Consider the following 11501-nt stretch of genomic DNA (forward strand, 5'->3'; position numbering starts at 1 on the left):
GAATCGCGGAAAACACGTGTGGTTGAATCACGGAAAACACGTCGGATCCTAGAGTCTTACCAGCAAAGAACTGATCCAGATCTAAAAGACTCAGAGTTTTAAACCGCCCAAGATCTGTCACTGACGAGCAGATCGGAAAGCACGAGCTCCAGCTGCCGCCACCATGAACGATGGGGGCTCCACCAAAACCATCGGTGTCGAAAACGCCGAGAGATATAGGAGAGAGCTGGTGCGGAGGGAAGCCGCAGCTCATCGCACCACCGTGCGTAGAAGCTACATCGGAAGTTAATTATTGAAGACTATCTCTCTTTTACCACCTTTGAGTGCAAGGTTATCATATTTTTGATTCCTATTATTTCCATTCAGTGATAATTCATTTGATTTATCAATTCTGTCTACTTTTGGGGAGTTTGATTGGAATCCAATTGCTGAGTTCCTAACAGGATATTACATTTTAATGATATTTTGTGCAGCTAAATGATTATTTTCTCGCATTCTGAAAAAAGGATTTGTTTTGACATGTTTGAAGAAGAGTCCACTGAGGCAAGTTTCTATTCTTTGTTCATGTTAACTATGCGTCTACTTCAAATACATCAATTATTCATTCATTCACACTTTGCATTGTTTGTAAATATTTTGGCTTATTGGTTTCTGGTTGCTCTTTTCATTTTGCTCACATTTCACAATAATTTTATGGCACTCATTTATATAGCACATTTCTCTGAACTCTCCCCTTTTCTTGCTCCAAATATCTCTACTTTGCATAGATCTCTCACGCAGTGCTCCATCAATATCTGGTTTAGTTCTTGCTTTTTATTTAGGAAAATTCTGTTTCTTACGAAAACATTGAGCGACGAAACGCAAGAACAACTGTGGCCGTTGATTTGCACAACATATGCGGCATGATTTCCACCAAACATAGATATAAACCGTTTTGGATTATTTTAAATGATACATGCAATGCGTTCTTGCTTTTCTTACACACAATTCCTCCTTAACAAATAGCAATGCTCTTTTATTTATTAGAATCTGGATAATGATAGCAAAAAAAATTCCTCTATTATGGTTAGGAAAAAGAAATGCTAAAATCTGCTTCGGCATTTGCAGACAAAAAACCGTTTATTTTCTAACAATATTTGAAATTGCAAAAATAAACAAGAAAAACTAAAATCAAAACTAACCTTCACTGGAGTATTGGAAGTTCATAAAAAATTATTACACTGTAAATATTGGCTCATAACAAAATTTCAAATTAGAAAAGCTAACCTGTGTGATTTTGCTAACATTTAAATTTCACTAACCTATACATGAGGTAACAGCAACATTGAAATGCAAATGAAATTAAAAGAAAATGTCTTCCTACAAAAGCATAATTTCAATACTGATTGCAAATGTTCAGCACACACAATATATAGACATAAGACCAACAAAATAAACTGCCAGATCAAATTAAGTTGAAACTGCCTTCATTTCCATTATACTGGTACAAATGCGTTCAAAACACGATACCAATGAAATAAACTAAAAGTATAGAAAATCCTGCAGATATTGTAAAGACAGAGCTGAAATATCACAAAATAGGACATAAAACATCACCATTATAAGCAACAAGTTTACCATGTAGAAGCAAATAACTAAATAGAAATTTGTATAAATTGGGTTGTTTTCTTGGACTTGTCTTTTGAAAGCACTTGTAACTGATTAGTGAAAGTATAATTCTTCTTTTTAGGATGACTAATTTCCATTTTGTAGTCGCCGTGAAAAAGGGAGGCATTAAGGAACCCATTTTTATCTGTTGTCCCTGAAAATATTTTTCTCCCCCACTCATAAATCAGTTTGTCGACAACATCGCCTGTAGGCAAATTCTTGAAATTGTTATCTGTCAAGCACATCCTAAAACAACCTTGTGGCGACCATGCTGTCCACATTACAATGCCTCGGATCCCTGGGTGAGAGTGTGCCTCTTTAAGAACTTGCTCCAAGTACACTGCCTACACAAATCATTAGTGGAAAACCTAAATTAGTTAATGCATAAATGTGAGAATATGATTTCATTCAACAACACATTTTACTTTAAATGTGTATAATCGTAGATTGCATAACATATTTTACTAATGAATTTGCACATGTTACACTTCTAGCAACATCGTTGTAGCATGAGAAATGATAAGCATAATTGGTGTTATCGACTTTACCTGATTTGGCTGGCTTGCAACATCTAATTCAGTGATCCATATTGGCAAACCAGTGGCAGCAAGGGTGTCGAGGGAGGCTCTCATGTAAGGCAAGTTGGGAGGAAAATTAGAAAAATGAGACTCAAGTCCAATTCCAAGAGGCAATTGCTTATTCCAACTTTGGATCTCTCTTATCTTCTTGATATATTTTGGTGGGGTTGATAAACCATCTCTACTATCCTCAATAGTATTATAATCATTCATGAACAAAGTGGTGTTTCCATCAATGTTGTGAACTTCATTAAACATCCTTGCTGTAAAATTTTGTCCTAGTTTACTTTCAAAGAATGAGGAATGCAGATTTTCATTAACAACATCCCAACCAATTAGCTGGTCCTTGTATCTTGACACAACAGAATTTATCCTCTTTTCGACTGCATTGTTAAGTTGGTCTGCTGAGAGCGAAGGTACCCAAGAAGGTTGGTATTGAGGATCCTCCCAAAATATGTTGTGGCCTCTGACAGCAATACCGTGTTTCTTTGCATACCGTAGCATCACATCGGCTTCAAAGTAGTTATCCTTGCCTTGTTCATATTCATTCGTGTACCACTTCATTTCATTTTCAAATGCGGTTACCGTGAACCTAGATGCGAACCAATAATGATATGCACTATTGCTCAGGATGTATTTGTTCATGGCACTTCCAAATGGAAAACCATACCTCTTCATTGTAATAGATATTCTTGCATTTGGTAAAGGGCGTCCTTGTTCATCAAGTGCTTGTACTACTACGTTCTTCTTGCGAATCTGCAAAGTCAGAATTAAACTTGTAATGCACTTTACCCTTTTTATTTATTTTACACATACGATACCTTACCCAATCGTTGGATCAATCCAATGACCGATAAATAGGATTTATCCAATAATTGAGGTTCAACTGGACCTACTGAAGGTTGCTAATAATTAAATAATGTTTACCTTTTCAATATTCTGTTCTTGATGAGACGTCCATTGTTTTTTCGTGAAAGGTTGCAAGGAAATGTTGTCGATCCAAATTTCAACAGAAGTATTATTGCTCTACAAAATTCAGTATTTTGAAGAAGTAAAGAGAAATTTAGAAATTAGTGTCATATGAATAAATGCTACAAAAATAGAGCTATACTACAAAATCATAACTATGAAGAAGAGCCACAAGAATTGTACCTCAAAATAGAGCTCAGCTGCTCCTGTTGCGTCCGCTGTGAGACCACCCTTAAGCATAGACCAACAATTCGGCTCAGCGTAAATGGCACCACCAAATTTAAATCCTTCAGTTGTTTTGACCATTGCTGTCACCGGGACATTTTCCTCACTCACTTGTATCCAAGCTGCACAATTTTAACCCATAGTACAATCGAATTATTACTAAAACCCAACAAAGTTATAGACTAAAATTGATTAAATAGATATTAACAACAAACTTAAGAGAATGAATTCTTTAGACAAAGATGAGTTAAAACAAAAACTACAATGACTTGAGAGAACAATTTCCAGCAGAATTATAAAAGATTAAAACGATAAAGAAAATGATTAAAACTAAGAAAGATTAAAAAATAGTCTCAAAATTGCGATTTAGTGTTACATGGTCACAAGACCAAATGCACAAAACTTAGGTGCAAACATAAAAGAAACACTTTTTCTAATAATAAATAAGTTGATATTACTCTTTGTCATGTTTGTTCTTTTGTGTACTTTAGCACTATACATTTGGTCTTTTGACGATGCCGATACGAGAGGAATTATTCTTAGCCTTACTTAGATCAAATTGTGGATGGTTAAGACTAGAATAAAATGTCACGTGACCATCTATGGTTTTATGGTCCAGATCTACTCCTCTCACACTCTCATATTAAACACTCTAGTATAAAGTAAATCTAGCTAGGTGCGAGGAACAATGCAGAACTTATGGTATTTGAGTAAAAAGTTTACCAGATAAAGAATAATGCAATCCATTTTGTAGGTAAATTTTCTGTGAGACACTATCATGTGGTTGATTTCTGTTATTGGCTACCACATATTTGTTACCCAAAGATTCTCTATGTTCTATTCTTGCATTCCCAAATGCTGTCCATCCTTGTAGTCCATCATTCAGTTCTGGATTTTTAATGATTCCTCCATTGTACTGAGGCCTTTGTGGGTGTGCCAAACACTGTGGATGAAACCAACAATTAGAATAAAATTTGATTTTATGCAGTTTGTTACACTCCAAGATGTAAATGTTAGTGAGAGAGCTTACTTCAATGCTGGCACTATGATCATAGGATAATGCTTCAGCTTCAAAACCTGTGGTATCATACTAATATTATGCTTGCATTCATAAAATCATAAGTAACTTCTAGGAAAATGAAAAAGTAAAACTAAAATACAACAGTGTAATATAAGGCTCACACGAAATCGAACCTTCGCATAACACAAACATACTTTACGTAACACATGAAAATGATCATGGTTTGTTGTTAGTCTACATCTTCATTTAACACACGAATATGTAGTCATTGCTATTTTATATTTACATAACCGTATAAACCTTTGCTTGGAGACACCACTCATGAGGTTTTATTGAAAAATATTATTTTTTAGTAAAAAACAACTTAGCAATTTTGTTAGCTTAGCAACTATTGATTTTACTATTTGGTGTACATTAAGAAATCATAACCTTGGTGATTAGTGGAGATTCGTGGTTACAAACCTGCAAGTAGGATGACACATAGCAGAAGGACAATATTCATGTTTGTGTCTATAAAAACAAAAATTATGGGAGTGATAAGATTTTTGAAAGTGATATTATAAGTTAGGGTGAACCATCGTTTATATAAGCATGATGTGATCTGATGTGATGTGATGTATCCTGAGATTTTTGAGAGTGATAGTTAAAGCGAACCATCGTTTTTATAATAGTGATGATGATGATGATGATATGTGTCCAACTAGTCACAAATTGCTGCACTTAATTTTATTTACACGATCTCTATATTCAATGAATTGGTATTTTTTTTGGTAACAATTCAATGCATGTTTGTAACTGCTATAGTTAATTTCCATCCCAATTCGGCAATAATTTATACTTGGAAATTTCTTTTGATTTCTTTAAAGCGAACATTTAGCCGTTAATTCGTTCTGCGAATAACTTCCATTGATTTGATTTTAACACCTACCATTAAATAACGATTTGTAATTAACTACATTGATTTAGTACCATTAAATTTTTTTTACAAGCCAAAATAAAACTTATATTAACAAAATGTTCTTTCTGACTAGCACAAGAGTTTCACCTACAAATTACAAGTGCTGAAAAACAAAATTACATGACAATGCCCAATCAAGCCAAAGGGATTAAGCCACCAACAATGATAGCTAAAAGCAAAAATTACATGTTTCGTCTTCAGCCACCAAAAAGAAAAAGTAGCTTCACCTTGTCCACTAATTCATCAATCGATAATGCCTTGTTATTAAAAATTCTGTTATTACGTTCTTTCCATAACACCCAAGTGCACGTTAGCCAAATTAAAATAAGAATTGATCTAAGGCGTCTGTGATTGCCTCCCAATTGACCAAACTGCAAAAAATGCTCAAACAAAAACATAGGATCAACCCCTGAAACACCTAACCAACGATGCAACTGATACCAAATGGTGCCAAAAATAGGACAAGAAAGAAACAAATGATATGTCGTTTCCTCCATGCACTTCAGATTATCATGATGAAGAATGTCGCGCCGAAGAAGATTGTCCTTTGTAGGAAGCCTTTCACGAAGAATACGCCAAGCAAAAACCGTAACTTTCAAAGGCACCTCCTTATGCCAAATCGAATTTTTTGTGTAAAGCCATGTTTTAACATCCTAACGATGTCTGAAAAAATTCATTATCTAGATCAACCTTTGGACCACGGGTATATTATAGGGTTAAAAATATGAAGAATTTCAAATTACAGGGTTATAATATCTATTTTTTATTTTACAAGGTCATTTTTCAGACATTGCGTATTTTACAGCGTCAATTTGAACGATAAACCCTTTTTAGTATGATTGTACAGTACCTATTCATTGAGTCTTTTTCTGCACCCGCAATATTATGTTGCGTGCCAAGTTCAAAGTATTTTGATCTAAATCAGACAAACATGGCAAATAACCTCAGCTATAGAGGCATGATCAAGAAATAAACTACCTGATTAAACTGAAACTTGAAGCCTTTATTTTTCCATTATATTGAAACCAAAAATTGTAGAAAATCTCACACTTATGGCAAAGAACAAAAATGAAGCATCACAAAATAGAACATAAAATGTCACCATTGTAAGCAACAATTTTAACATGCAGGAGCGAATAATAACTAAATTCAAAGATCTATAATCTGTCTTGTTTTCCTGGACTAGATAGAAAGTTGTATAAACTAAACATAGTGTATTACATGTTATTATAAATTTAATGTTGCAGCTACTGCTAAAGATAAGAGTTATTTCATTGACCTGAGTAAAAAAACTCGATCAAATCCAGCTCTTTCTTAACATCAACTCCAAGCATAGTATCTTCAACAATTTGCATATCATCTAACAGAGAATCAATACTACACCCATCTTGAAACAAATTATCATCGAAACAAATATCTAGGATATCATCATCAAAATCACCACTTGATAGCAAACACTCACTGTCACTGGCTTTCTGAGACTGAGCTGATATTGTGCTTTGGTTGGTTGGCAAACACTCGCTGTCACTGGCTTTAGTTGAAGATTTTCTTGTATACTCTTTTGGGATTTTTTGGTCTAAGTTCAAGCTCTTGATATATTCTTGTAGAAGAGTACTTCCACTAGGGTACTTTCTTTTTGAATATTCTCTTCTCTTTGTTGCATACCAATGGTTCTTAATTGAGTTTTCAGTTCTCCCAGGTAACCTTTTGGCAATCTTTACCCATTTGTTTCCCAACTCTCCATGAGCTTTCATCAATATTTTTTCTTCTTCCTCACTCCATATGTCCTTCTGCAATAAGCCACAACAAGAGGGTACTTTTAGAAACAGTGTTTTGACATTTTGTAAATTTTTTAAAATGCTAGCTGGATCTGTTTTAAAAAATATTATAAAAGAAAATAGTTAGAAAAATTAAATTATATTCTCTAATATTTATTAGTTGAAGTGAAAATGAAAACATATAACATGTGAAATAAATGTATGCTAGATATCTAACTCAACAATAGTATTTGGGACACCCCAAATATCACTACATTCATTCAATACTTCATTTTCTCTCGATCTTTTTTCCTTTTATCAGATCATCAATATATCACATCACGCTCTCTGATCTCTCTCAAGAGGTTACACCATTGACAAGTCTACCAAACATTTTTCTTTGTAATACTATGTGTGTGTATTTGCATGGCAAACCCAAAGGTAAGGATAATGCCACTAAAACCCTCACTTTAGATCCACCAACACAAATTTATTTTTCAATAAATTTTACAAGAAAAAGACGTAATATTTATTCTAATAAAAAAATCACATCTATTCAACCTTCATTTAGGTCTCACTTACTATTAAAAGTTATTAGGCCGTCTTTGTCTAATTGCATAGAAATTCTACATCATTATTTGTATTTTTTATACCTATAAAAATCTAGATTAAAGGAGACATACACCATGCTAGGTTAGTGAAAACCACCAATTTTAAGGATGGTATTTTTATACATTTTATTATAGCGTACAAAAATTTCAAGATTGAACCTAGGTCACTAGCTAATGTACAATCGGAAAATCTAATCATATAACTTTTTTTTATAAAGGTCTAAAAAATTCAATAAAATAGAATCAGGAGAGGTCTGAACACAAGTACACATGAGAAATACTAAAAAAAGAATCAGGGGTGGTCTAAATATGCACCTTAATATCTGGCCTTAGATGATTAATCCATCGCTCTCTACACTGTTTTCCCATTCTACCAGGCAATTTCTGAGCAATATCAGTCCATTTTCTCAATCCATATTGTTCAACCAAATTTATCAACAACCTGTTTTTACATACAGAGACATAACCTACTTGGATCAAAATTCCAAATTGGTAAAAAATATAAAACAGCGACAGAAAAAGTAAATGATATTTTTATATGTACCTATCTTCTTCTAGTGTCCATTGTCCTTTTACAATGTTGGACTTATTGTTTCTGGTCATGCCCACTCTTTTGCAATAACTCATTGAAGATATGCACGAGACTTGAGTATTCCTCGAAGAATGATTGTTCAAGCAATGATCTCCAAATCTGAAATTTTCCATAACATAAGCATCACCATTACCACTATCTACATTATAAACAAATGAATACCCTTCTCCCGTAATATTTTAGGCAATTTGATCACGTCATTTAAGTCTTGTTTCTATTTTTATTTTATTTTTACGATTTTGTCTTTGACCCAAAATCACATTTAATTTACTTCCAAAATCACATTTTGTTTTGCATCTGATCACTGCACTAAAAATATAGTTTTACAAGAAGGAATGACATTTCAAGTTTATTTATGGAAATTGATATAAGTTTTTTTCTCAAAAAAATAAAGTTTTATTAGTGGAAAAATCAAGGGTTAATTATGTTTTTGGTCCCTACAAAATTGCGACCTTGTAATTTTAGTCCTTACTTAATTTTAATAGCATTTTTAATCCCTACAAAAAATTTCTGCACTCAATATTAGTCCTTACTCAATCCAAATTTGTTTAATTTATGCTTAAACTCTTAAGTTTTTCAACAATTTTTTACAGGCTTGTTAAGAACGTTATTAAAAGGTCCTCCGAAAAAAATATCGCAAAAATTTGATTTCTACGTCCATATTTTTGTTACTTATATTTTAAACTTTTGTCGTTTTAAAAAATTCATATTTAATTTATTTCATGTTAAAAAATTATAGATTTTAGTAAATGAACATTTCATAGTGTTCTAAACTTGTATAAAAAGAATCGTTCAAAAATTTAAGAGTTTAAGGATAATTAAACAAAATTTATTTTAGCAGAGACTAAAATTATAAGTAAATTTTTTTTTTGTAGGGATTAAAAATGTTATTAAAATTAAGTAAGGAGGTCGCAATTTTGTAGGGACCAAAAACATAATTAACCCAAAAATCAATGCCAATATTCCATTGACGTGGTTAATGAATTTATTTGTTGAAAAAACTTTCTGTAATTAAACAAAGTTATTATAATCAATCAATTGTTAGACAGTATATTCCTATAATACACACTGTAACACCCATACTAGACGTATCTAGAAAGTCTATCATGTGTATTAGTTTAGTACTGGATACATTAAATTTTTACAACATTAAAACTTCGAATGAATAATCTTATACAACAAATGTGTTTGTACAACATATTACAACTCTACTTTTCATAAAAATATGCTATATGCAACCTTGATTATCCATACATCCTGCAGCGGTACAAACGAACACTTGTCGCGATATCCACTCGGCTACTAGCTTGCAAATCCAACCTGTTTATCTGAAACAAATAAGGATTGGGATGAGACATAATGTCTCAGTGAGTTCCACCTAATCCTAGGCTATAGGTAACCTCAGAGGAAACCTACGGTCACCACGTGTCTAAAATACAACCTGACGGTTGATTATACGTGTGTGGGGACATGCTTTCTTAGACGGTTGTGCATACTAGGGCCGTCATAATATTCTTAACTTGTTATAGGCTTCTCTTCCTATACGTGTCATGGCGGTTAAGGGGGAATATAAAAGCGCGATGCCAAGGATACACTCTACGTATCAAGGCTTACAAGCTACTTTCACGACACGACATCTAAACCGGACGATTAGGGAAACCTAAGATCGTCTCAGGTATAGCTCTCTTTACTTGCTTACTTTCTTACTTGAATAAATTGTATCTATCTTAATCTTGTCACAAAAGTGACTCTTTCTAGCTTGCTAGTTCTTGACTATCTACTTATATATTCTTTCTAGTTCTTGACAGTCTATGTCAAGGCTCTATGACATAACACATAAATGTATGATAAATATGCATAGTCAGCTTCATTGATTATGTTAGCGTGTAACAAACAATTATCTTGAATCAAATTTTACGGATTAGTTCCGGGTGGAGTAGTTCCGGAATCAAATCCTCTTTCTACCGGTGAAAGGCTTAGCAAGACCGCACCGGACACCCTTAGTGAACGTGCAGGTCCCTTACGGCTTACCCCATTTCCCTTGGGAAACCTTTTATACCCATCCTTGGATGGAATACAAAAGGCACGACACTTTTTCTTTCTTTCTTGTAATTCTTAGTCTTATGCATGAAGAATAAACTTAAACATGCTCTTTCTCTTTTACCTCGGATCCTAAATGATCCATCTAGAGGTAATATTAATGCTTGCTTATCTTTCTTTGTGAATAGTTATTAAACCTTTCACACTTAGCATAAACTCTATGCTTAACTATCTAGTTCTCGACAACTATGTCGAGGCTCTATATTGTTTTATCTTGGTTTTCGGGTGTCAAACATTGGTTGCGTTTGAACCTTTTAAACCGGTGATATCTTATTTTTTCTTGGGAAGGGAAAAAGTAAGCAAAACCCTTGAGAATCGAGGTCCGGGAGTTGTTTTCGCTACGGGAAGGTGTTAGGCACCCATAACGACTATAGTAACCTATAGGAACCGTCTTTAATTTCTACGCGCGCGCTTTATTTTTAAATGCTATTTTGAAAGAAAATATTAAGCCTAAGAGTTTCTAAATGAAGAATTGGAGGGAGAAGGATGTTTTTGGATTTTTATTTTAGTTGAATTGAAGGAATTTTGTTCCTTGCCTACGTACCCGTTTAAGGGATCAAATCCACCGTAGTTCTCTCTCAAAAAATGTTTTTTGTTTTTGTTGGTTGATTTTAAGTTTGAAAATGGAGTTTGAAGAATAGAAAGAGGCCTCAAGGGCATGAGATTGGAAAATAGTGAGGTTGAATTAGTGAATTGCAAAATATAGTCAAAGTATGATTATTTTCATTGGATTTTTGATTAAGAAAATAAAAGGAAAATTCAATGGGATGTTGAATCCCAAGGTTTATTTGGAAAAGATTTGAGTGAAGTTGTTCACATTTGTTTGGAAAATTGGTTTTTTCTAAGTATAAGTCCTAGGCATTCATCTAAACATACAATCCTAAACATACATCTAAACATGCATATTCTAGCTATATTATGGTGATGTGTGTGCATGTGTCGGTGTTTGTGTCGGTGTACATCATTAGAGTCCATTGTCCTTTACATCATACCCTAGATACATTCTATGGCCTCTTTGCCAAGAAAATTAAAAGTGCATAAAG

The 11501-nt window shown here is 33.5% G+C and overlaps 2 protein-coding genes across 3 annotated transcripts; both read right to left on the reverse strand.

Annotated features, from left to right (window-relative positions):
- Positions 1 to 1449: 1449 nt before the first annotated feature.
- LOC146922098 (endo-1,4-beta-xylanase 5-like) lies at positions 1450 to 5072 on the reverse strand. Of its 2 annotated transcripts, none has more exons than XM_085715212.1 (7): positions 4903 to 5072; positions 4450 to 4496; positions 4143 to 4362; positions 3378 to 3541; positions 3153 to 3251; positions 2196 to 2981; positions 1450 to 1991 (listed from the first exon to the last, which is right to left on the reverse strand). In XM_085715212.1, exons 1-7 carry the CDS (start codon positions 4940 to 4942, stop codon positions 1635 to 1637), a joined length of 1713 nt encoding a protein of 570 aa, XP_085571338.1. In that variant the 5' UTR covers positions 4943 to 5072; the 3' UTR covers positions 1450 to 1634. The 2 variants fall into 2 exon arrangements, with proteins under 2 accessions (XP_085571338.1, XP_085571339.1); XM_085715213.1 differs by lacking the exon at positions 4903 to 5072 and adding an exon at positions 4614 to 4728.
- A 1511-nt stretch (positions 5073 to 6583) lies between these two features.
- LOC146922099 (transcription factor MYB98-like) lies at positions 6584 to 9439 on the reverse strand. Its single transcript, XM_085711456.1, has 4 exons — positions 9424 to 9439; positions 8311 to 8497; positions 8082 to 8208; positions 6584 to 7188 (listed from the first exon to the last, which is right to left on the reverse strand). The coding sequence occupies exons 1-4, from the start codon at positions 9437 to 9439 to the stop codon at positions 6670 to 6672; spliced, it is 849 nt and encodes a 282-aa protein (XP_085567582.1). The 3' UTR covers positions 6584 to 6669.
- Between the last annotated feature and the right edge of the window lie 2062 nt (positions 9440 to 11501).

The sequence above is a fragment of the Medicago sativa genome, chromosome 5 (assembly GCF_051527215.1).
Source record: "Medicago sativa cultivar Bolivia chromosome 5, Bolivia_mono, whole genome shotgun sequence".
NCBI lineage: Eukaryota > Viridiplantae > Streptophyta > Magnoliopsida > Fabales > Fabaceae > Medicago > Medicago sativa.